Genomic DNA, 27,646 nt, shown 5'->3' on the forward strand with positions numbered 1-27,646 from the left:
CTGTGAGCGGAAGAGCCTTCTGCTGATCAGATTCCCTCTGCATCAGTCCGCAGGGGTTTTACTGAGTGCACACACTCAGGCTGATAACACACACACACACACACACACACACACACACACACACACACACACACACACACACACGCATGCACGCACACACACAGAAAGTCTCATCTTCTTAGTAAAGTGCAGTATCTCTCATTTTCAACCTTATAATAAAGAAACTTTATTATTATAAAATAAAACATTACTACCCCGGAAAATATTATACATCCATTTATTTTGGTGAAAAGCAGCACATCAGCAGAACATTAGCATATTATTTCTGAAAGATCATGTGACACTGAAGACTGGAATAATGTGAAGCTCTCAAAATTCAGCTTTGATCACAGCAATCGATCATATTTTGATATATATATTCAAATGTTAAAATTTCAAAAAAATTTTTTACTGCATTTTTGATCAAATAAATGTGGCCTTGATGAATAGAAGAGAGATAATAAATATTCTTAGAGACCCCATACTTTTGATAAATATATATATATATATATATATATATATATATACTTACTGCTTATTTTTTAAGTTTCAAAAGGACTGAATGCAATAAATTATCTATTAATGTTTTAAAAAATAATCAGTGATGATATAAATGCAAAAGCTATTTAAGTAATATTAAAGCATATTAAATTAATGATGCTATTCCTTTGATTTTTTTTCTTTATGAACTGGGTTAACATCATTATATTAATTATTTACATTTACATGTTTTCACTTAGACGCATTTATTCAAAAAGACTTACAAATGAGTGTTACATAAGCAACTAATTCAAGGGGGAAAAATACTACACTACCGCATTTTAATTAATGCCAGAGTAAAACAACTAAATTATTAGATTTCGCTAAAAACTTAAACCACAAGACATTTTTTTAAATAATCATTAAATGAAAATAAATTATACAAAGATATGAAAATATATTTTAGTTCAACTATATAAACTGGAAGTACTAAATATTTTACAAAAGCAAAATCTAAATAGAAAAAAAACACAATTTTTTAAACTTTCAGTAAGTTATGTAAACTAATTAGTAGCTTGTTAGATAGTCCAGTTCTAACCAACATTTTTAACAAGAATTTTTTTAAATAAATTATTTTATTGAGTCATGCTTGCTCCATGAAAGATACATGAAATACTAGCGTACAGTTTGGCCAAAAAAGTTTTCAGGATCAGCTTTTGTGTCAGAAGTATAACTATGATGCCTGAAACTGCTGTCTATGTAGGCATCTTGGCAGCTTTTGGAACAAAACCATTATTTCGCAAGAGTAAAAATAATATTGTTAGCATCTCCAAGACTTTATGAGCAATATGTTCAGATGACTCGTAAAAAGACTCATTTTTAAATCAGTGTGCTTTGTAGCACAACATTTCCTGTTGGCTCCGATGTGAAGCACGTCCGTGTTTTATCGGAGCGATCTCCTCTGCGTTCCTCCTCTCTTTAACTCTCGCCATCGTATGCCTCGAGTCATTTAACTCATTTCATCCGAGAAACACTCATACAAGCTCAAACACGAGCTTTGATGATAAAAGTGGCAAGCTACTAAACGCAGCCATTAAAATGTATCTGGAAGATTAAACGTTTTCTTTGAACATGAGTGCGAGTGAAAGAGGGAGGGAGAGCAAGATCACGGCTGCCAACTGCAGAAAATGTTTAATAAATAATACAGCTTCAGGAGAAAAGAGATAACATTGTCCCCTCAAACACACACACACACACACACACACAGAGAGAGAGAGAGAGAGAGAGAGTTAACAGCACTGAAGTATCACTGATTGTTCAACAGAAGTACAAGCCTAAAATAAAGTGCTAAGCCTGAAACATACTCACAAATATGCAAACACCAGAGCTTAGCCAATGCATTGTGTGCACTGTGTACATATTTAACGTGTTTTTTTTTTTTTACGGTTACACAACAATGCATGATTGTGTAGCTAAAAGTGTTCTTGCATATGTTTCAGGGCTACAGTGTGTTGCTACAGTACATCAGTAAAAATGCTGCTTGCTAAACTATGAACCAGAGCTACTGAAAAAAAAAAAAAAATTGTTACTTGAAAAAAAAGTTAACTGAAAAAATATCTATCTATCTATCTATCTATCTATCTATCTATCTATCTATCTATCTATCTATCTATCTGAAATGGATATATCTACCAATATCCATTTGAATTGTGTTTTTGTGTTCAGAAATTCAAGTTCAAATGGATAATATAAAAACAGATTAAGAATATCATTATTAATAAAAACAACAATTGTATCATAAAATCATAATATCATAATAAAATAAAACTTATGAAGTACTGAAATGAATCTAGTTGAATTATAGACAATAGGGGTGTAACGGTACACAATAATCACGGTTCGGTACGTACCTCGGTTTTAAAGTCACGGTTCGGTTTATTTTCGGTACAGTAAGGGAATGAAATGCAAACATTAAACTGCAGGTTGTTTATTACAATAAACTTCTTTTAACAATTTGTTTACACTTTTTTGAAACACTTTTTAATAAAATATATAACGTTATATAATAAAAAAAAGAATAGGAAATTAAGAGCAAAGGTCTGTTTAAATGCTGATGGGAGCTGGGTTTGAATTACAGTATTTTTTTTCCTAGTTGTAGTGATGTTCACACTCGAGTGATGCCTTTTGAAAACCTTAGAATCAGCTGCAGGGCGGGATTTGCGCTGAACGCGGAGACTTCCGCCACTTAATATGTTCGTGTGTAGACACGAAAATGTACTTATGTTCCGCGCACAAAATATTGCATTTGGTCATTCGGTACACACGTGAACCGTACCGAAAGCCCTCTACTGAAACGGTCCAATACGAATACACGTACCGTTACACCCCTAATAGACAAAAAATGTAAAAAATTAAAAATAAAAATACATAATTTGTACTAAATTACAGCAAATTAATAATTTACATAACTAAATTGTCTCTCCGGCGGCAAATGAGAGCGAACTTCGGGAGGAAGATGCGTTGTCATTAACCCATTCTGACACTGAAGTTAGTGCTCTGCTGGGTTCTACCCAGAAAGAGCAGGAGATATTTGAGAGTGGCGAAGAAGCTGAGGCTGAGCCGCTCATTTCTCCTGCTCTGCATATGGGGAGCTGTTAGAGGTTATGAATTGCGCCGCAGCAAAATTAGAAAAAAAAAATAAAAATAAAACTAAATAAATAAATAAACTTGAAATGGAAGCGTGCCAGAAAGGTAACGGCGCGAGGTAGCCTCGATTAGCGTTATTTATCTGACCATAGCCCGCCAGCCCAGGTGAGCCTCCCATTCTTGTCTGACTTACATGCAGAAGTCGAAAAGGAATGGAAGAGGCCGTTTTTCTTTCACATCCATCGGTTTCAGCATATGAGTTATGCTGATATCGATGGCATGCACGAGAACGGCTATGAGAGGATGCCCCCTGTAGAAGAGATGCTGGCTAGCTATCTCTCAGTGGGGGAACATCCTCCCTAAAATCTCCCTCTTTGCCATCTAAGCCCTTCCAGGATACATCCCGCTTAAATGGTAAATCATACGCAGCAGCAGAGCCCGAACAACAAAGGAGTCCTGGCCCATCTCGATCTGAGGATCGAAGACGGGGGCAGAAGGCTAGTGTCGTGGCTTGCGCTCCTCCCCCGCCTGAGGGCAGGGGCAAGAGGAATCGCGGGTCACGAAGAGGTAAGCAGGGTCTGAGGGATGTGTTTCAGACGAGGCAGCGTTCTCGTCCGGATCGGAGCGATACCTAGGAGTTAGTCACTTCCTTTTGGATGTTTTTAACTTCTGTTTTATTTCTCCCCTCGGGCACGACACCCACCACGGAGCGAGTCCCGCATGCGGGAAGCAAGCGCTCTGCGGTTGCTCATCCCACACCCCCTCCCGAGGAGCCTGACTGATCATCAGAACTGGCACAGCACTGCAGGGAATTTCATGGATGTCCGGCCAGGTCACCCTGAGGGGCCGCCTGGCCGCTTGGCGCATCCGGGGAGGTGGTAGTTACGGAGTCCTTCTGTATGTACTGTCTCAGGTGATGCTCCCCTTGCTTGAGGGTTGGAGCTCGCCTCTCCCGTGCGATCCAGCGCCTCTGCGATGCTTAGGAACCTTTCTGTACACACGCTAAGCCTGTGTACTTTCTCAAAACCACATGGTGGTCAGTGTGCACGTGAACACTTTGCTCACTGTCTCAAATCCACGTAAGTGGTAAGTGTGCACGCAAGGCTCTGCGCACTTTCTAAAATCCTGTACGATAGGGGTTACGCACTCTGCTTCGTTCCCTTTCTGAAGATGGGGTCCATGGGCTTCATTCAACCAGTGTGTATTTGTTATACACCCCAAGCATCGCTTCCCTCAACATGAGGGGCTGTGTGGACTCCCACATATTGTGGTTATCAGACAGTAGGCTTCACCAGGTCTCTCTGAAAGCGACCTCCCACATACTGTGGTTGTCAGGTAGTAGGCCTCACCAGGCCTCCCTGGAGATTTAGCTCCCACATACTGTGCGCTTCCACTGAAAAAAAAAAAAAAAAACGAGCTCCCACGGTTTGTGGTTGTCAGGTAGTAGGCCTCACCAGGCCTTCCTGGAGTCGAGTTCCATATTACCTTCCACTGAGGTGGTTATCTGGTAACAGGTAGTAGGCCTCTCTAGGCCTCTCTGTAGGTGAACTCCCACATATTGTAGTTATCAGATAGTAGGCTTCACAGGTCTCTCTGAAGGTGAGCTCCCACATACAGTGGTTGTCATGTAACTTTTCAGTATACACGCTAAGCCTGTGTACTTTCTCAAAACCACATGGTGGTCAGCGTGCACATTAATGCTTTGCGCACTGTCTGAAATCCACATAAGTGGTAAGTGTGCACGCAAGGCTGTGCGCACTTTCTGGAATCCTGTACGGTAAGGGTTATGCGCTGCGCTTCGTTCCCTTTCTTAAGATGATTAGCCCCGGGGTTCCTTGGGCTTCATCCAACCAGTGCATATTTGTTATACACCTCAAGCACCACCTCTCAACATGGGGGGCTGTATGGGCAATTCTCACGGTAGTTTAGCAGCGCTCCCCTTTTCAAAAAGGGTCGCCTATGAGCATGCTGCTCGGAGTCCTCCTCTCATGGGAGACTGAATTCTCGGTTTTTTCATCAGAGCGCTCCAGTACTACATACTGTTTTGAGACGCACTGTGAGAGCAGACATCCTGCTGAGGCAGGGGCTGAGGCTCGGGGAATGGCGCCTTCGCACCAAGATGTTGAAGCAGAGTTAGAGAGGTTGGCCAGACCTGGGTGGATCGGTTTTGTGGCGCAAGAGACCGTCCCACTATCCCCTCTGGCTTCCTCTGACTCATCCAGCTCCATTGAGGCTTCATCTGTACATTCCGTCCTCCAATTGCTCTGCTCCCGGGCCATTCTACGAGCTGCTCTATCAGAGTGCCACGAGAACCCCTCCTTTGTGACAGGCAAGACTTGGTAATAAACAGTGCTAGGTTCTTAGCCGTATCCCTTTAAAGGAATCTTTCATGATTCCAAGCCTTCAGTTCTACCCCGGGCCGAGGCCCTTCAGGTAAGTTGGGTATGTAGCTTAGGCCTTTGGCTATAAGGGATAATGTCATGGACAGCCGTCGAACCATCCCAGGGGCGACTCCCGGTGAAATGGTAGAGTTGGTACTTAGTGTTTGCCATGATTCTGGCCTGCACTCCCCTCAGCATGGCGGCGTGGGTATACTGTTCCCCATAGTGTCCCTTCAGAGGACGCAGTTCGAAGTTCCCTTGTCAGGGAACGTCTCAGGTTACGCATGTAACCATGGTTCCCTGAGAGGGAACGAGACACTGCGTCCTCTAGCTCCCTGCCATGCTTCGGACGCAAGCTTCACGAAGAAGATAAGTGACGGGTCCTACGGGCGCGTATTTATAGTCACGCCGGTAGCGACGTCAGAGGCCGTCGCCAGCCAACACGTTGGCGTTTTTCAAAGTATGCTTCAGACATGGGTCACGACGAGGTGTTCCGAATAGTGTCCCTTCAGAGGACGCAGTGTCTCGTTCCCTCTCAGGGAACTGTAGTTACATTTATAACCTGAGACGTTTTTTAAAGTGCACTGCAAGGACTTCTGGAAACAATATTGAGAATTTACTCAAATTGAACAGTTAATGAGTTTTTTTAACTGGTTCATTGAAGCAAACAGCCGAAATGAACAGATATTTTATTTTTTTTATATTCTGTCAAATTTCTCAGCGTTCAAGAGTGATGGCATTCAAGTTATTTGTTGTAGTTTACTTGGCTTTAAAATGAAATAAATTGAAATGAAATAAATATAAATATATATATTAAATAACTTTATAAATTGAAATAATATTTATACATAAAACTCAGAAAAAAAATCATACTATTTTTGTAAACGGACCATTTAATTTCTCTAATTATCAACATAACTGTTTTTTAAAGTAATAATAATAATAATAATAATAATAATAATAATAATAATAATAATAAAATATTTTTGAAACAGAAACATGATGCAATACATGACTGAATAGCTGTGATTGCTTTTTGCAAATAATAATAATAAAAATAAATTGCTTAGATTTTTCCTATATTTACCAAATGATTGTGCCTTGGCCTTTATTTGCTCTCACCCCTGACTGCACAGACTACCTGTACACCTGCTGATGGGTTACTGTCATAACCTTTACTCTCTGGTTTATAAATGAACCTGCAACCGTCATGATAGCAGCCAGGTTAATAACCACTGGGCCAACTGTTTATCTTCAAACCTGGAGCTGAAAGTACCTTTCATATTCTCAAAAGCAAGCACATCATAAAGAGCAAAAAGACAACATAAAAACAAAGCTGATAAAAGGATGGTAAAATCTAGTAAAATCACAGACAAGAAGCAGGCTGACTGATGTTATGACTGATGAGTTGTTTTCATGAAGAACCTAGCGCTGTGGTGGCCCGTAATGAAAGCCTGAATCATGTTGTTTGATATTCGCCTCGGTTCATTTCTCAGGGTTTCATATTCATAACAAACATTTCGCTTAGAATCCAGTTTGAAGGATCTCTAGAACAAACCAAAGCTCAAAGCTGAAGTCAAATGTACAGACGCTGTTAAAGGGCAAATGCTGTGAGGAAGACGCCATCACAGTTTTCACCAGCGTATTATCTGCAAAACAGATGTTTAAAGCGGACTAGGTACATTAAAGAACCTTGCAATATAACACCAGAAAACACGAGGTAATCACAGCGTGCCGATATATAGCCATCTCTCACGGCTATGAGTTTGATATTGCGTTCATACAACAGTTTGACTTATAGCTAAGAAAACCACAACTGAGTGTCTTTAAAAACTCTCCTTTTTTGCCACAGATTCAAATCTCAGTTTAACAGTTTAGCAGCTGAGCTCAAGCCTTCGTAACTAATTCAGTAACGTCCCTTTAGAACTAACGAAGGAACATTGAGTTGCTTCATTAAAAGCTTATTGTATTAAAGCTCACTGTATTATGTGGAGTCGGGTATTATGAGAGAGAGATGGACTGAGTGAGTGTGATTACCTGCATCTGATACAGCATTCATTCTTCAGCTCCACCTCATAGATAAAACATTGGTCTAAATGTGCACTGAGGAAAGACATATCTGTGTCGTATTATCCTTTCATTTACAATGACAGCACTGCTCACTGCATTTGTTAACTGCGTCTTACGAGCTGTTGTTAAAAGTAAAAGTTCATTCATTTCAATGAACAACTTCATTGTTTACAATAAAAATCTTTACTGCCAACTCTTGTCGCCATCTAATAAATCAGAAAATTAATAAACTAAAATAGTAGACTACATTTTTTTTTTGCTTTGGAACAAATAACAGCTTAATGCGACCAATTATCTAATGAGACTAATGAGACCAGTTATCTTGTGCTTTAACCACAATAGGGACATCAGCGGGTCCCTGGAAAAGGCTCTCAGCCAATCACATTCAAGGACCAAAAAGAAATGTTGTATCAGAGTGAATTTGGATTTTATGTTTTTAATTTAATATATTTAATATATAAAATGTTATTAACAGTTTCACTGATACGGTGAAAAATTATATATATATATATATATATATATATATATATACACTCAGTAATATGATATATTTTTGTGATTTAAAAAAATAGTCAATAAAAATCATAAATATATAAAATTTATATTTATATTTATAAAATGACTTACAATACAAACATTTTACTTGTATAATACGTATGCATTTCAGTTAATGTATTTCATTATATTGTATATATTATTCATACATTTTATATATATATATATATACATAAATACATACATACGCACACACGCAACACACACACACACACACCCACACAAACATATATTTTATATACAATTGTAAATTCTGTTAACATTGGTGTTCAAATAACATCTGGATTATCTTTATTCTATACAGCCTGCACTGCTGTGAAAAAAAGGCCCTGAAAATTCTAAAGATTTTCATTTCACGTTGTCTTTAAAGAGAATTACCGAGTTGCTACAGGTCATAATGCGAGACCAGAGAGAGTTCTCTTGTTTCAAACAGCATGCAGATTTCAGCCGAGCCTGACTTTACTCCAGAGACGTCCAGGTTTCCATTCAGCTCTGTGTGTGAATGTGTGGAAAAGAGTGAGAGAATGGGACAAAAGCATATGTGTATGTGTGGAAGTGAGTAAAAAAATAACACACAGAACATAAAGTGCAGCAAAAGACAACGCAAAACAGCAAATCAAAGGACTCTGACAAACAGACAGCATGCTTTCACTCCCGCAGACGGTGAGGAACAGGGAGCAAGCAGAAGAAAATAAACCCCAAGATACTGAGAGACAACAGATACAGAGCCGAAAAACCAAAGCAAGAAAACGAAAGACAAAATAGACACTCACATGTAAACCCCTTCTCTCCCGTTCCTTTAGGCTGAACGGATAGCTGATATACTGAACCTTCAGAGAGAGGAAGGGGGTATTAGGCAAAATAATGTGAATGTAAAACAAAAAGAGTGAGATGTGATTTGGTGATGTGAGACTGAGACTGAGATAGCAGGAGAAACTGGACGTGCAGAATGTAATTCAACATAGCATCTAACAAATGGGCTCCCCAGGTGAGATGGTAATCAGGTAAATATTTAGTTACCACATTGTGACATTTATTTAGTTTTAGTTTGAAACTGTAGCTATAAGCTACAAGCTTCTAATTTTTAAAGTACAGTCAAATTATTAATGATAAGTTTTTTATGGTATATTATGCTTATATAATTATTTTTATTTGTTTACTATATACAGTTATATGTGTCCCTGGACCACAAAACCTTAAGTCACTGGGGTATATTTGTAGCAATAGTCAAAAAACAATGTATGGGTCAAAATTATAGATTTTTTTTTAATGCTAAAAATCATTAAGATAATGTTCCATGAAGATATTTTGTAAATTTCCTACTGTAAATATATAAAAACTTAATTTTTGATTAGTAATATGGATTGCTAAGAATTCATTTGGACAATTTTAAAGGACATTTTCTCAATATTTTGATTTGTTTGCACCCTCATATTCCAGATTTTCAAATAGTTGTTTTTAATATTATATATTATATTAATTTAGCTTTCAGGTGTACAAATCTCAATTTCGAAAAATGGACCCTTATGACTGGTTTTGTGGTCCAGGGTCACTTATATACACTAGTATACAAAAGTTTGGGATCATTGAGATTATTATTATTTTTTTTAAAGGAATGAATACTTTCATCCAGTAAGAATGTAATAAATTTATCAAAAGTGACGTTGCAAAATGTTTCTATTTCAAATAAATGTTGTTCTTTTCAACATTCTTTTAATCAAAAGATCCTGAAAAAAAGATCTATTGTGAATAGAAAAATATTAAAGAGCACAACTGCTTTTTTATTTTATTATTATTCTTTTTTTTTACATCGATATTAATAAAAATGTTTCTTCAGCAGCAAATCAGCACGTTAGAATGATTTCTGAAGGATAAAGTGACTTAAGACTAGCGTAATAATGCTAAAAATGTAGCTTTCCATCACAGGAATAAACTACATTTTAATGTATATTCAAAAACAAAACAGTTTTTTTTAATTGTAATAATATTTAAGATTATTACTGTTTTTATTTTATTTTTGATTCAATAAATGCAGCCTTAGTGAGCTAAAGAAACTTCATTCGAAAATATTACAAAATCCTACTGACTCCAAACTTTCATATGATAGAGTATCTGACTCAATATGAATAAATAAATAAATATTATTCGTATTAAGATCATCTAAAATCAATTATTAAAATCAGTTTAAAATTAATTTGGACTTTCCATCCAAACAACCAATTAACTGAAATCAGTTGGAACTCTATTTGAGCAATCAAAATACATCGCACTACAGATTACTAAACAAGAGTACTGAAAAGAAGATGGACAACAGAAAATTTGCATGGGATAGATGGCTTGTAACACCGTTTTCTATCTGGTCTCACCCCTGGCAAGGACGTGCTCAACTTTTCCTGCTGTCTAAGCAGGTAGTTACTGTAACAGAGAAAGACAGAGAGCTGAGAGAGTTGAGCTGAGTGGGGTTAAATGGATTGTGCCTGCTCAACTTTTAAGGGGTAGAACTTTTAAAGTTAAAACTTTAGTGAGGAAGTGCCTGCGGGGAGAGAGAGAGAGAGAGAGAGACATGAGATCCATTACACCAGACCAAACAGAGAAGTTTCACATCCACGGCCTGTCTTTCTCTCTCTCTCTTTCTATCACTGCACTCTGCTCTCAACACCAGCAAACAAATGAAACTGCCACGCTGATGGCTTGTGATTACACACATTCATGTCACCTGTCTGTTTCCTAAAGATTCTCACTGTGTCCACTGTGACAGTGATTGAAACACATGTTTATGTGCCACATTATGTACTGGAGCAATAAACAAATCATCTAAAAGCCTTAAAGTAAACCAGAAACAATATTTGCAATGAATTGAACTTTTATATGGTATATGGTATGAAACTCCCTTCTGCAATTAATTAAACAATGACAACAGTTAAAAACCAATCTTGTTCAACATCTGCTGAAAATGAAATAAAAATAATAATAAATAAATAAATAAATAAATTAACAAAAAAAGCAGCTGAAAAGCAAATCAATTTTTTATGTAAAGAAAGTTTTAAGTAGGATTCCAAAAAATAAACTTTCCCCCCTTTGGTTCATTATTCATTATTCATTTCATTATTCAAACATGAATAATTCACAACAATGTTGTTATTGAAAAACCTTAAACTATATTTTAATTGAAATAAAATCTGTTAATTGAAATGAAGCTAAAATAAAATAAAATATAAATATTAGAGCTTAAACTTAAAGCATCTTAAACAAAAATTAGAAATGTTTCCATGTCAACTAACTGTAATAAGTACTAAGATTACAAAAATTAAAATGATATAATATAGATTAAGTCTAAATAGAAGTCACAAAATCAAAAATTTTTTTTGACTAAACTTAACTTAATTTTAAATAAAATAAAAAATAAAATAAACAGAAATAAAAACTAAAAATATAAAAATAAAAGCTAATTTGAAAAATGATAAATACTATAATAATATATAATTAAACAAGTAGATTTGCTTTGTCAACTAAAAGAAAAAAAAGATGTTAAAGTATAAATTCACAAAAAGTTAAATAAATACAAATTAAAGTCACTAAACTTAACACAACTTAACTAAACTTAAAATGAAAACTAAGAATAGAAAAATAAAAGCTAATAAAAAAATAAAAATTCTAAAATAACAAACTATACCAGAAACACAAGACCAGGAACCTGTCTTAAGAAAGTAAATAGACTCAATTCTGACATCATGCTGACTGTAAAGGAATCCAGCCTGACTGTGTGTGTGTGAGTGTGTGTGTGTGTGTGTGTGTGTGCACTCACTTTGTAGGCAGAGTCCATCAGTGCAGTTCTGTGACTGTAGCGTGACTCCGTCGCAGTCCTTCCCTCCGTTTTGAGGCGCAGGAGCGTTACACTCTCTCTTCCTCCACTGCGTGCACTCAGTGTTACATGGAGACCACCTGCTCCAGTCGGCCCACTCACCGTCAACTAAACACACACACACACACACACACACACAAAAATATATATAAAAAATTCCCTGCCATGGAGTGCCTCATGCATACTGCACACACACAAAAAAAATCTAATTCAGCTAAATTAAAAACAAAAAATATTACAAAATTACATAAAAGACTCGGCCATGGACCACCTCAAGCATATAGCACATAAAATAAAGTTTTCCAAAATCTGGTCTAGTCTGGTTCTGTCACCGGAGAGCGCTGCAGTATGTGGGTCAGTCATTAGTGTGTGACTGTGACATCTCTCTTGCTCCCCACAGATGCTTTAATCTCACCTGCTGCACAGAGAACTGTCTCTCACGGGCAGGAGGGGATGGAAATGTGCTCGTCCCTTAGGGGCTAAAGTATAGGGGAAGTGTCTGGCTTGAAAGCTGAACTGATGGGCCTGGAAAAAGATGCATTTGTCTGATGCTATCAAGAGGTGAAGAACTCAAAGTGGACTGGAAAAGAATCAAGTTTTTATGAAAGGAATTCCTCTCTTGTAATTCAATATTCTCAGAGTGAATTTTCCATCATTCTGTTTATGGAAGGAATTCTTCATTTGGAAGTCATTTTGGATAAAAGCAACTGCCAAATGAATAAATGTCAATGGAGGAAAAAATCTGAAGGTGTGTTTTAAGAACTGACCTCACTGTGCGTTTACGTCATGTCAGAAATATCGTAATAAGTTCCAGAGTCTCATGATTACAAACTCAGATCTTTATGAAAACCTCCATCTGTGATTGAGTGTTGTTTGTTCATTGCAATAAAGCTGAAATAAAATAAAATATAAATATTAAATGGAAAAAAAAACTAAACTCAAATGAAGATTAGAAAAGCTGCTCTGGCAACAGAAATTAAGTAAAAAAGGACTAAAACTAAATCTAAAATAAAAATAAAGCAAAATGGAACAAAAACTAATAAATACAACAAAATCACATAAATGTAAACTAAAATTAAAGTGAAAAGTGAAAACAAAAATATAAAAATGAAAATCTAAAATAAAATATTAATAAATACTTTATTAGTAGATAAATTATTATGTGACTTCATTTAAAAATAAATATTTTATATATACTGTATAGTTGTTACATTGTTGATCTTTTTTAACATATCAATTTATTATAGCCAATGATATTTTTCGTTTTTAATATTTTTCAAGCTAACATGAATGAATGAATTAATGTAGTGAGAAATTATTTGCTAAGTAGATGGCATGTTCATTTAAAATAAATCTAAATGTTTCTTTTTACTTCAAAACACCCAAAGAATAGAATATTCTTATAATAGAATAATCATTATCAATTTACTGTAAATATTTATGAGGTAATAAATGACAAACAATAAACACACCTATATTCATGAAACAATTACATATATACAATTATTAATACATACAATGTAATGTCACATATTACTTTAATAAATACTATTCATCACTATGACGTCATTTAATTTAATTGTTTTAATACGAAAAAAATATTTTCAAATAGTTTCTAACAATTTTTTTTTTGTTTGAATAAAATATTTTTTTAAAAATTTATTAAATACTATTAAATTAGTATGACATTATTTTAAACAATAACAAGGTTGTTAGAGATGATGATGACACTTATGTCCCAGCTGAATGCTCAACACACAGGTACATGCACTTTGTTTATATTCACATCAAGTTAAACTCTGATTCATTTCTGTAGACTGGTACCTGTGCAAACTGAGGTGCAGGCGATTTTTTGGATGGCCTGTCCGTCACACGGCGACCCCCCGTTCAGAGGCGTGGGATTGGTGCAGCTGCGGGTTCTCTTCTGAAGGCCCCGCCCACATTGACTGCTACAGGTGGACCACTCCGTCCACGTGGACCAGCCGCCGTTCACTACAGAAACACACACAGACACGATCATTCCACACTCGCTTTCTTCTCATATAATGATTTCAGCCCAAATCAATATTTCATGTCTATTTACTTTTTTATTTGGTAAGCAGCCCTGTATTATTAGACTGCAAAAGAAACGACTGGCTGTACATGATCCTGTACTCTTATAGAGTCAGTCACTGCAGGTAATATTCCTATTACTGCTGATTTCAAAGAGTTTAATTGAATTTTTGCAAATAAAGCTGAGGTTTATCCATCTATTAACGGCTGGAACACAAACCCTTTCATCTGTGTTTCTATACAGTTTAGCACTTTTGTTTTTGAGGTGTTGCGGCAGTGTTAATATTGTTGACTCCATATGATTTATTGCATACATTTTCACTGAATTTTGAATCTTATCTTGGTCACCTTCCAAAGCATCTGCTAAACGAATAAATATAAATGTATTAAAAACTTTCTGTACTCTTTACTACTAGTCAAGGAAAGATTTTCATTTCTCACACACTGCAGAGTGATGAAGAAAGTTGTTCCCTGGAAAAGATGCAGACATTATCCATGCATTTATAAGGTAATACATGACAAACAATAAATAGAGCTATATTTGTGCAACAATAACATTTTAAAGTTTGGGGTCCGTAAGATTTTTTAAATTTTTATTTAAGTATTTTATGCTCACCTAGGCTGCATTTATTTGTTCAAAAAGTTTAGTTAAACAGTAATATTATGAAATATTATTACAGTTTAAAATAACTACTCTCTCTCTATCTCTCTCTCTCTATGTATTCATTTAAAAATTTAATTTATTTTGTGGAAAACAAAGGATTCTTTGATTAATGGAAAATTCAAAAGAAAAGCATTTATTTAAGTTATATATATATATATATATATATATATATATATATATATATATATATATATATATATATATATATATATATATATATATAGTCACTTTTGATCAATTAAATGTATTCTTGCAGTAGGAAAGTTGAAATCGTTCTGACCTCAAACTTTGAACTAGTACTAGGCAATGATTAATCGCAGTTTATTCAAAATAAAAGTTTTTGTGCATGTAATATATGCGTGTGTTCTGTGAATATTTATCAAGTATATAAAAAGACACACACATACAGTATATATTTTGAAAAAATATTTACATGTATTTGCATGTATATATTTATATCATTTAAATTATATGTAGATATATTTAAATTATAAACAACATATTTTCTTAACAATATACATGCATGTGTGTATTTATATATACAAAATATTTATATGCAGTACACACACATACTGTATATTATGTACAAAAAACTTTTATTTTGGATGTGATTAATCGTGATAATTCATGATCATCAGGTTTTGTTCATGTACTGTAACCCCTGTTTTTCAGTCATTGAAATAATAGAGATGCAGACCAAATATTGTGAGAGACAGAAAATGGACAAGAGAACTGTGCTGTGAGCAGCTGTGTTTGGTATGTGAGAGTCTATATTCCAGCTGACGGATCCTTTTACCTTCACACACACACACACACACACACACACACACACACACACTCACACACACACACACAGCTGGAGTGTTTAACTCTTGTGTTGTTGAGAGGTGCTGCTCTTTCATTTGAGTCTTCCGGAGAAAGACACAGAAGCTTTTAAACTCTTAAACTGTGTCACTCCCTCTGCTGCTATATGAACTTTCCACAGCCCTGTGTGTGTGTGTGTGTGTGTGAGTCTTTGAGTACGTGTGAGGGAGTAGATTAGCTATAAGTAGATTCCTCCTTTTCCTTCCCATCTTTCTCAGTTATTAGGGCCATACAGCCAACAGAACAGGACTCATTCCAGAGCTCTGTCTCTCGTTCGCTGTTTCTGACCATTAAAAATCAACCGCAGACTGGATTTTTACATTTTCTGAAGCCATTTTCAAAGCTCACCACCAGCATGACGCTATAGGGTTTTAAATGGGTTTCTAAGCTGCTTTGCACGGTTGCTAAGGCATTGCTTAGCATGTTTTGGAAAATTTGGGTGGTTGTTGAAGGTGTTGCTATTGTTGGATAAAACTAAATAGAAATACAAAGCAAAATGAGTAACCACAAAATTAGAAAACCTAAACCAAAATTAGAATAAAAACTACTGTTAAACTAAACTGGAACCCAAATATATTAAAAAACGATTAATAAATGTATATTATTTTTGTGAAAGTCAGATTTGGAACAACATGAGTGGCGTAAGTAAATGAAAATGCATGAATGCAAATGAGAAAATCATGACAGAATTTAAATGTTTGGCTGAACTTTAAGTAGGCACAACAGTGATGTTTTAGCAATACCACAGCACTTAAAACCCACAGTAACATCCCTCACACTCACACTGACACACTTGTGTCTTGAGTCAAAGCTAACTAAACGCCCAGCATTTGCGCGCTGATCTCAAGCGTGACATCGCTCAGAAAAGACCAAACCCCAAAACACTGAGTCACTAAATCCACTCTGATGAGGAGGAGAGGATGACAGGAACAAGCACTGGAGAAAAATCATTTCTTAGGCATCAGATAGCATCTGACATGCCCACACACACAGTCCTGCTTTCAGAGACCTTTAATCAGTGAAGATTACCAAAGAAAACAGGGCAGGACACAAAAGCAACCAAAATCCCATGAGGGGTGAAAATGCTAATTTTCACAACAGTCACAGCTCTTTCTGTGATCAGTCCACCCTAACTAGGGATTTGCGTACCTTTAGACTGAGTTGTAAAGGTAAAAGTAAGTCAATTTTATTTTGTCTCAGTGTATCCCTTTGAGAATTCCAGTTAAATGCCAAATCAATTTCCAAATTTGAATTAGAAAACCGGAAACACAGAATTGCACGACACAGGATGCTGACAGAATCCTTGAAAGATATGAAAAGTTCACAATATTTTTTTTTTGTATACAATAATATAACCCCAAAGGATGGATGGACAGATAGATAGATAGATAGATAGATAGATAGATAGATAGATAGATAGATAGATAGATAGATAGATAGATAGATAGATAGATAGATAGATAGATAGATAGATAGATAGATAGATCTTCACTGAAGACCAAGTTCAATGCAAAAGTTTGGAGTACAACCGATTTCCTGTTTTGAGAATCTAGGTCAAGAAATTGAGTGGCTCTGTTTTTCAGATGCAAAAACAGACCATTTCTATCTTTCAAAATGATGACAAGCTATTAAAGGTTCAGTGATGCGCGAGACGTGCTCAACTCTGGGCTCTGACTGAGTGTTTTACAGATGCAGGAGTAATTGATATGTGTGTGAGTGCAGTGACACGCGTGACAGACGCTAAAAACACAAACACACATGCACTCATAGAGCTGCTGTCAGAGGGATCATCAGCGGGAGGCGATCACTTTTCACATGTAGAAGTTGTTTGCACATGTGTCTGTGCGAGTGTGCTTGGGTTTGAGATGCTCTGTAAAACTCAATGATAGGATTGACAGACTGTGTTTGCATTCATTAGTGAGGAAAGATGTAAACTTTTAAAGTGTCATTAAGACAAACTTCAGCACAAACCACATCCTGAGAACTTTCAGATTTTTCAGATGAAACTGATTATAATTAACATAATTTAATGTATAAGATGGTGTATCCTTGAAAGTGTACTACATTAGTTTTTTAGCAGATATAAAAAAAAAGAAAAAAAAAGATAAAAGATATATTATTATATCTTCTGGGGGTAAAGGAAGATTTATATTTTGAATAAATTCTGTTCTTTGAAACTTTCTATTTATCAAAGAATCCTGAAAAAAGTATCACAGGTTAAAAAAAAAAAAACAGTTTCCAAAGTTGGTAATAAATCAGCATATTATGATTATTTCTGAAGGATCATATGACACTGAAGACTGGAGTAATTATGCAGAAAATTTAAGCGGATTAATCCAAATTAATTCCAAAAGCGTATTAAAATATAAAAAATAGAGAAAAAGAAAAAATTATATATATATTTTTATGAATAAATAATATGTCCTACTCTAACTTACTTTCTATAGGAAATATATCAATGCAAAAAAGAAAACTGTCCAGGAAGAAAAACTGCAGAATTCTGTGGAAGAATTTTTATATTTTAATACAAATAAAAACATTGAGGAGGTTGGGATGTGTGCAACTTTAATGTGAGCAATGGGTGAAATTCTGAAGGGCTTTTTGCTAAATTGTGTGCATGAGAGCTATGAGTCACCGCTGTAACACATCTGAATAGACCATACAGCAATTTATCACAGCTGGACCTGGTATTATGAGGGATATTAAGTACGATGGAGAGAACTGAAGGAAATGCTTCCAATGCTGCAAAGAAAAGCGGTGAAAGCACTTTCCACAAACTGGGTACAAATTATGGCTTGAAAAGTCAGTTTTGATTATTTTCTAAACAAAGAGAAAGTGAAATGGCATTCATCCACCTCAGGAGGTCAAGCTGCAATTTTTCATGTGCTTTAATAATAAACTCAACATTAAAATTCATGTAAAATCTGAGAAAACTGAATGAGATAATTCACTTCCTGACAAGCTGTAGAAAGTGTCAGATTTATGTTGATTGCTGTGTGTTACAAATTAATTTTATTTTTTTTCAAAGTTCAATTTTATGTTGTTTTTAAATGTTGTTGCTTTGGCAGTAAACTGATAAGGAAAAGGAGAAGTGCTCACTAACACAGATTTAGACAGATTTGTGATCAATATTTAAGAGCAATAGGCCTTTTGTGTACATAGAAAAAGTCTTAGATCTTTGAGTTCTGCTCACGAAAAATGGGGCGTTTATAATGTTGTTCAATGTATTTTATTCTGTTTTTAGAAAATGTTTATTTTATTTTATGTAACAGATTTTTTATGATTTTAATTTTAGTTATCTATTCTAACACAAAAGTTTACCTAACATATCCAGTCATCCTTTCCCCAAAGAATAAGAGATTTGTTGCAATTACTAATTCGTACTCTATTTCTTAGTAAAATGACAGTTAGAGAAAAATATAATATGTATAAATCCAATATAGATAATGTAAAAGAGATTTAAGCAACAATCAATCAAATTAATAACAATCTAATTTCAGTATGCAAATGAGCCAAGCACTGTAACAAGAAAGTCAAATGGAAATTTTCCAAATGTATTGCTACAGTTCTATCTAAAGTTACAATATGTCAGTATCAAAGCTGAATAGCACACCTAAGACAAAAATTATCTACAAAACTACTTTGAATGGAGTTTGCACAAGCTCTTTTTGTAAAATTAATTGCTTAAAGGTGTTGAAAAGAGGAAGAAAAAGCAGTGCTGTAAAGATGCATTCACACCATGTCGAAATTACCGCAATTATGAGTTTCTAGCTAGTAAAAAAAAAGGTTCGTTCACGTCCTCGTCAAACTTATAATTACAAGCTGGAAACTTTTTAATGAATTTTATGAAAGCTCTTCTCCCACCTGACCGTAGTCAAGCCTGCCAAAAAAAAAAAAAAAAAAAAAAAAACTGTAGCTCACAAGCCTCTGGTTACAAAAGTTTTTTCTTTCTTTTAAAATGGGAATGAACTGAAAATGCACTGTATATATTTTATAAAAGCATATTATAGATCTTATTGTGAACAATTCATATGTGTATGTGTTTAATTTTTCATTTTTACGGTTAATCAGAATGTCATAACTACTTGTACGCATGGTGTATTTCTACCATAAAAAGTAGATTGTCAAACAAATGTTCAATTCATCATAGTATTAAAATGCAAATGTCACAAAAATAGCAATATCAAAAATTATATGTATATTTTATTCTATTATTTATGCAGAAAACACATCAGAAATCACAAAACAAATTAAACATTAAGAATCAGTCAAGGAGTGTGGCTGAGAATATAAAGTGTGTGAAGTGCATGTTGAAATATATAGTTAATTTTTAAATAATCTAACAACACATTCACTTCATGGTTATCTGGAGTCAGTTACACGCTGGTAAACAAATTAAAAAATTGTTGTCAGTTTTTATTGTAAAATGTGTTTATTTACATTTAACAAATGTTAAAATAAAATATAAATTTCATATTATTTTTCATTTTAATATTATTACTATCATATAATCATATTATCTGAAATAATTACAATTATTATTAATATTATAGGCTATGTAATTCATTTTAATATGACCTTAATTTAATTTTAATGTGAATAGGTGAAAAAGTTGCAACAAAGGCCTGCACATTACGAAACTGAAAAAAGTAAACAAAACAAAACAAAAGTACCTTCTTCAGTGTCTAATACGTATGTATGTATGTATATCATAGTCTGCAGCCTTCTTTGTAATTTTTTGTCTATTTTTATTGTTATGCTATGCTTTTTGGACTTTTTTTAGACCTGGTTTTTGATTTCATGCTTTTTATTTTTTATGTAAAAATAATTACTTTTAACACTAATTTTACATTTAATATTAATTCATTATTAGATTTTTATTTCATGTCTGTTGAAACCTTCACTGTATCACGGCACAGTTATTCCAATAACACAAGTAACACTAGACTCACCATAGACAATCACTGTAGCTGTGGTGCTTCGTCTCTTAGCAACAATGTTCTTAGCGACGCAGGTGTAGTTAGCGGTGTCAGAAAGCCGCGCCTGTTTGATGATCAGGTTATGATCGATAGTGATGTAGAAATTCCGATCGTCTGCTGGATCGATAATCTCTTCGTTCTTCAGCCATTCCACCTGCACAGAGACAGAAAGATGAAATCCATACGGCTACACCTGATGGGCCGTTCCGGGACTCGCAATATCAGGACATCCTCATGTAATGTCTCTTATCAAACGTTTTAATTAGCTTCAAAGCTAACTCCTCAGGGCATGACTGACTCAGAGCTTGAGAAGTTTTGTAGAATGATAGCACACATTTTAGAAAAAGGATGGATATTTTTAGACACAGTGTTTAATCAGAAAAGTGGCCTGCTAATATCTCAAGAAAGCATAGGGGAGAAACAGGAAGTGGCTGGTGCTTTAACTTGGAGAGCATCTTGAGGACGTCACAAAATCAAAGGACTTTGTACAGCAGACAGTTCACTACACAACTGCCTTAAAAACATAAGTGACCAATCACATCTCGACCAATCAGCTGTTGGGACATTTTCTTACACATTTTTTAATGCAAGTTTTAATTCATGCAGGATCTGTATTTTTTAAAATAATTTTACAGAAATTGTAACTGATTAACATTTTTTTTATTAAATTATTCAAAATAATTCTAAGCACATAAATATTGGATAAAATTGTCAATTTTCAGTGGATGTTTTTTTTTAAGCAATGCTATTGCTACAGTATCAGAATGTAATACTGAATGAAACATATATACTTTGTATGTGTGTGTGTGTGTGTGTGTACATATATTGCATACACACACATAATTCAAATTGACACTTTTACTGAATTAATCAATCAAAAATTTTATTAAAGACTTACATTTTCACAAAATACATATTCATCAAAGAATCCTAAAAAAAGTACCACGTTTCCACACACATATGAAGTAGCACCACTGTTTTTAACACTGATAAGCAGCAAATCAGTATATTAGAATGATTTCTGAAAATCATGTGACACTGAAGACTGGAGGAATGATGCTGAAAATACAGCTGCACATCACAAGAATAACATTTATTTTAACTATATATTCTCATAGAAAGCAGCTCTATGAAATAACTATATTTCATAATATTACTGTTCTTCCTGTATTTTTGATTAGATAAATGCAGCGGTGATGAGCAGAAGAGACACTGTACTTTCTCCTGACAGTGTTCTTCACTGAGTTGACACCACTGCATTCTGGGATTGTTTTATAAATGTAGAGCTGCCTTAGAATTGGTCTGGAATTAGATTTTGTTACAGGGTGGCATCATTATCCTGCCTACAGTTTGGAACAGCCAAGTTAATGATGCCTAAAATGCTGCCTAGTTAGGTAGCTCACTAGGTTTACAACAGAAATACATGTCTCGATATACAGAAACTGTTGAGAAGTCATCAGTTCTGCCGCTCAGCAAGAACATAGGCTTCGCATTACAAGCTCTTCACATATACACATGATGCCTTAACGCAACAGTATGTCAATCAGGCGAGTGAGACGCAGATGTGTGTGTTTGCGTGTGTAAATGTGTCACAGCGGTGTACCTGAAGGCTGCTGAGAGCTCGTCTGGAGGGAATAGGGTAAAAATATCACCCTCTCATTGGCTCAGCAGGAGGGAAACTCAACCAATCAGCTGCTCACGCTCTCCAGCTGTGACAAACACATTAGCACTCATGCGTGCATGTACCCTATACATTTTACCTGATAACATCTAGCAAAGGTAACCCAAATTCCAGCTGTCAAACTAAACCTTCAGATTACTGTATTGAGTGCTATTGTCACCTTAACTCACACGCACATATTTCTACAATAGCATTATCAGAAAATGAGTGCCTTCATGGCCCCAGGTACACACACAAACACTCTTGTATTTGATAGTTGTTCTCAATATGCTCGTATTGTCATCCCGCTGTGCTTGTTAGAGAACATATTGTTGTATACAACACCTGTTTCAAATATTCATCTGCAACTCCTCCCGATTCAAACTCTAAAAACAGTGTACACAGTCCTGCAGATGTGAAACATGAGCTCACACCTACAGCAGTGGACAACAATACTAAGAAAAAAAGAGAATAGTTGATGCACGTTAAATGAAGGACACATATTTCAGATTCTGATGTATTTATAGATCGCTAATCAAATATACTGTAAGTAAATGAGCAACCACTGATCATGTGACTTTTTTACAGACCAGGGTTATTATTTTTAAATACAGACTAAAACTAAAAACCAAATGCTGATGAGGCAACAATTCTCATCATTTGTTTATTTTAAGATGAAGTACTAAAATAACAAAAAAAATACTAAATTACTAAATAGCTAATAAAACGAATATATATATATATATATATATATATATATATATATATATATATATATATATATATATATATATATATATATATATATAAGCTTCATGACAAAACCCAACAAAATTACTAAAACTGAAACCAAAATTAAAATGAAAACTGAAAGTATAAAAATCTAATTGAATTCAAAATATGAACAAAACATTATAGTAAATATTGTAAATGGTAAATAACAAATATTGAAAATCCACAAATGCATGATAATTTTTCAAACCAAATCAAACATTTGTACCACACTAAACAGAAAATATTAGTAAAAACTTTGCAGACATGACTAAAATTATGTTTTGTATGATCTTAAAAAAATCTGATCTAAATATTTAATCTTAAAGTCCTTAAAATTATTATTATTATTATTATTATTATTATTTTGCTGCAATGCCATAGAACATGGTTCACCAAAGAACATTTCAGTGATCAGTTTTTGTTCTTAAAAGAACAACTTTTTTCTTCGAGTGAAGAACATTTGAATAAATCATAGAACCTTTTTCCACTATTAAGAACATTTTCTGGAATAGAAAGTTTCGATGGATTTTAAAGGTTCTTCATGAGAACAAAGATGCAGTAAAGAAACCTCTCATGGTTACGCATATAACCATTGTTCCTCGAGGGAACGAGACACGGCATCAAAATGCTACAGGGAACATGTTTAGCGTGAGTGACTCTGAATACAGTGTGTAATCTGTCCATTGGAAGAGCATTACGTCAACGGCGTGGTGACGTAAGCGACCAGGAACTCAAGCTGCCTCAAAACGCTATGGGGAACGAGGTTCCCACGCTGCCAGACCACCAAATCCCTGCCTAGTGTGTATTTGTAGAGCACAACTTAGGACAAGGAAACAGAAGAGCCGGGCCCTTTGGCTTGCATATCTAGACCATTTAGTCTCATGAAAGTGGAGGGCATGGATCACCCCACAGTGTTGCAGATGTCCAGCATGGAAGGTTGAGTGGGTCAACACTGCAAAAAACCTGGCTTGTAGGAACTCCAGAACTGTACCGACTGGGCAGTTAGCTGGGTCAAGCTGGTGGTCTCTGCACCATGAGGTGAAGAGTTTCCATCTCAGGGCGTACAGTTTCCTCGTTGAGGGAGCTCTGGACTGGAGAATGATCTCTACAACCTCGGTTGAGAGACCAGATACTCTGAGCTGTGCCCCCTCAGGGGCCACACCCATAGTTTCCATAACTCCGGGCGAGGGTGAACTATCGTGCCTTGCGCCTGTGAGAGTAGATCTGTCCTGATCAGAATCTCCCATGAAGAGCCGTCGCAGAGATTAGAGAGGTATACTCGGCCCAGGCAGAATGGGGCTACTAATAGAGGATGGACCCAGTCCCGGCGTGCTCTTGCCAGAACTCCCGGGGGCAGAGCGATTGGGGAAAAACGTACAGACGAAGCCTCGGCCAAGTCTGTACCATAGTGTCCGGTCCGAGAGGAACTGGATGAACTAGAGAGAACCACAGGGGACATTGCGATGTCGCCAAGAGGTAAAAAAGCTCTCCATATCTGCTTCACCATCTCGGGATGAAGCCTCAATTTCACGGGCCTTGGCCCCTGTGTTGACAGTATGTCTGCTCCCACATTCAATCTCCCAGGAATATACACTGCTCTGAGTGAGAGTGTCCAAGGCACGGAGGCATCGCCGTATGACCTTGATATCTTGAAGTGGGTTCCCTCTCAAGGAAAATCCCTTGGTTTTGAGCCACCACTGTAGGGGTCTCATGTGCAGCAGGCCAAAGGTATCACGTTGGACGCAGCTGCCATCAGACCCAGCAGTCTCTGAAACTGTTTGACAGTGAGTGACTGGCCTCGATACGAGCAGGAAACAGACGTGCCTGCATCGTGGTCGAATCCTACACTACGCCTAAGTAAGTGGTCCTCTGTAATGGAGAAAGTACACTTTTCTGGCGTTCAGTCTCAAACCACGCTCCCCCATGTGGGCAAGAACGACATCTCGATGTCAGGCGGCCATCTGCTCTGATTGAGCTAAACTCAACCAATCGTTGATATAATTTAGTATGCGGGGTGAGAGTGCAAGGCTGAATGGAAGTTCTCGATATCAGTATGCTTCGCCCCCGAAAGTGAACCTCAGAAACTTCCTGTGTTGTGGAAGGATGGAGACATGGAGACATTGTGGGAAGTCGTGGCCTCGTGGTTAGAGAATCGGACTCACAATCAAAGGGTTGTGAGTTCGAGTCTCGGGCGGCAGGAATTGTGGATGGGGGGAGTGCATGTACAGTGCTCTTTCCACCCTCAGTACCATGACTTAGGTGCCCTTGAGCAAGGCATCGAACCCCAAACTGCTCCCCAAGTAAAAAACAGACAAGTAAACACAGTCTGGAGTGGTAAGATTCACATAAAAAATGAAAATGATGTAATACACATGAGCTGCTTAGTCACACAAATAATATTAATTTCCTCAGATATAAATAGCTGCAGCCGCGAGTTCACAGTCAGGGGGGAAGGAACCGCAACAAGGGCTTCCGAGCCACGACAGCGAACTCTAGATCTAGGGAACACAGGTGGAGATAGGAAAAGGCGTCTCCAGCCCATCCCCAGATATGCAGAGAAACACAATCAGCCCCCTTATTTCTTTCCGAGAGCTGACTGTGCGAGCTGCGCTCCTCATTAATGCTGCTCCTTATAATATTTAGGCGTAATATGCTTGTGAAACTGATGTCTGTGCAGCTGATGAAGTGCAACTGCGAGCTCATCGACGCCCTCCGTGTCAATCTCCTTGGAGAAAGAAAGCCGGTGCGTCACGGCCATTACTAGGGGGAAGGACCGCAGCTCAGGCTTCCGAACCCAGAGATCGGGCAGATCTGGTGGGTGAGGTAGAATGACCTCATGAAATATTTATTTCAATAAGCACAAGTATTTATTTTTGGATTGAGGTGCAAAGGTGCAGAAATGAGGTGCATAAACTCAGATTATTGAGGTTTAACAAGTTGATAAAAAAAAAAGACTGGATCCAAGATTTGGTAATAATACAGGAAAATTAGAAATTTACAAGCTATTTTTTTAATGCCGGTCATTTCTGACCTGGAACATCCCATGCCTGGAAGGTGGGGAAAAAATACATTTTAGTCTAATGCAATGAAATTAACTTATTCTTTTTTTAAGTCAAAGAAAATCCTCTCCAGATCAAAATGACTGGAAAGAAATAGAGGGTAAAACTGAAGAAGAGAGCTGAATCTTATTTAGAGACAAGACTTTGCACAGACAAACCACTCATAATTTCTTCAAAAGACACAATAATGTAGTTTTGATTACTTTACTACTACTCTAAAATGTGTTAAATAACAAAACTCACTGAGTAAAAAGTGTGTCCAACTTTCAACGAGTTGTGTACTTTCACCCGTGTGTAAACTGCATGTTTGTAGTGCTCTCTCTTTGAGCGTGACTGACATTTGGTCCTTATCTCTCGCAGCCGTGCCTCTGTGAAGCTCACATTCGGCCCAATCACGGCTGTTTTGGACGGCCTGATTTCTCTCTGCAGGGACTCGTCTGCTGAACAGGATGAAAGAGGCAGAGAGATGCTCTTACGCACCTGCTCATTTTCTCCTGTTGGTGTTTACCGCCAGAACAGAGTTCCTGTACCCGCCGGGCAAACGCAGAATCAACAACCAAACACACACACAGGCTGAAAGCAAAACCAATCAGGAAGTTTTGTGAAATATTTCAATATCTCACAGATAACTGATTTTTCTTCATGCCAAAATAGATTATTTATTTATGCATTCGTGTGTATAGGTGATGGATATTTGATTTGTAAAATAAACACCGTCTCCATCAAAGAGAAGTTTTTATTTAGGACGGAATATACTGATCTGAAGGTTGAGAAACTAGTAAATGTGTAAATGTGCACGTGTGTGCATCTGAAGGTTTAAACGACATTAATTGGATTACTTGGAAGTAAGGATGCACCGAAACTGATACTGCGCTTCTGTACTCATACTCATTAAATTGCTCTGATACCAAAAAACAAAATGAGCCAGACTATACATGTCTCTCTTATTGTGGTCACACATTGCGCATGTTTTGCTTGCTTGACATTAAATGCATTATATTAGTTGCTTTGGAGTATAAGTCACAGCACGTTTCAGATGACAGAAAACATAACTTATATTTCAGAAGATATGTCTATTGCTATTACAAGCTTTATGTATAACCAGCGGTTCCCTGCATTATTACAGGACAACATCTTGTGATTACAGTACTGTGCCGCTGTAATGGAGCAGCTCTAATGTGCACTGTGCTATTAAATTGAAAGATGAAGGTGAATATGAACAGTGAAAATAACAAAAGCTTGTACAATACTTTTTAATTGGCACAATTAAGTGTGAAAATAACTGAAGGAAATTATTACAAATACAATAAAAATACAGGTATCGGTATTAGCAAGTACCAAAATAAAAGTGCCAGTATTGGACTCGTTCTGGAAAATTCGGTATCTGTGCATCCCTACTCAGTTTGTGATATTTCACCCCTATTAGAAATTCCACTCTAAGTGTTGTTATTGAAAGGTAGAAGTGTTTAGGAACAGCAACAGCAGAAGACCATGTAAAGTCACAGAGCAGGTCACCGAATGCTAAGGGGGAATGGTGTGTAAGGGTGTCACTAATGCTCTG

General features: G+C 36.2%; 1 protein-coding gene across 3 annotated transcripts in view; it reads right to left on the reverse strand.

The window, feature by feature from the left end:
* LOC128014840 (netrin receptor UNC5C-like) overlaps positions 1–27,646 on the reverse strand; it is a 122,600-nt gene that overhangs the window by 22,612 nt on the left and 72,342 nt on the right. For 2 of the 3 annotated variants that reach the window (XM_052598510.1, XM_052598511.1), the window contains exons 5-8: positions 20,566–20,746; positions 13,858–14,025; positions 11,977–12,141; positions 8,945–9,001 (exon numbers count right to left, since the gene is read on the reverse strand). In XM_052598510.1, the coding sequence (XP_052454470.1) occupies positions 8,945–9,001; positions 11,977–12,141; positions 13,858–14,025; positions 20,566–20,746 (571 nt within the window). The remainder of the gene's footprint in view (positions 1–8,944; positions 9,002–11,976; positions 12,142–13,857; positions 14,026–20,565; positions 20,747–27,646) is intronic. The other variant, XM_052598512.1, reaches the window with a different exon arrangement.

This window comes from Carassius gibelio, chromosome A5 (genome assembly GCF_023724105.1).
Source record: "Carassius gibelio isolate Cgi1373 ecotype wild population from Czech Republic chromosome A5, carGib1.2-hapl.c, whole genome shotgun sequence".
In the NCBI taxonomy this organism is placed as follows: Eukaryota; Metazoa; Chordata; class Actinopteri; order Cypriniformes; family Cyprinidae; genus Carassius; species Carassius gibelio.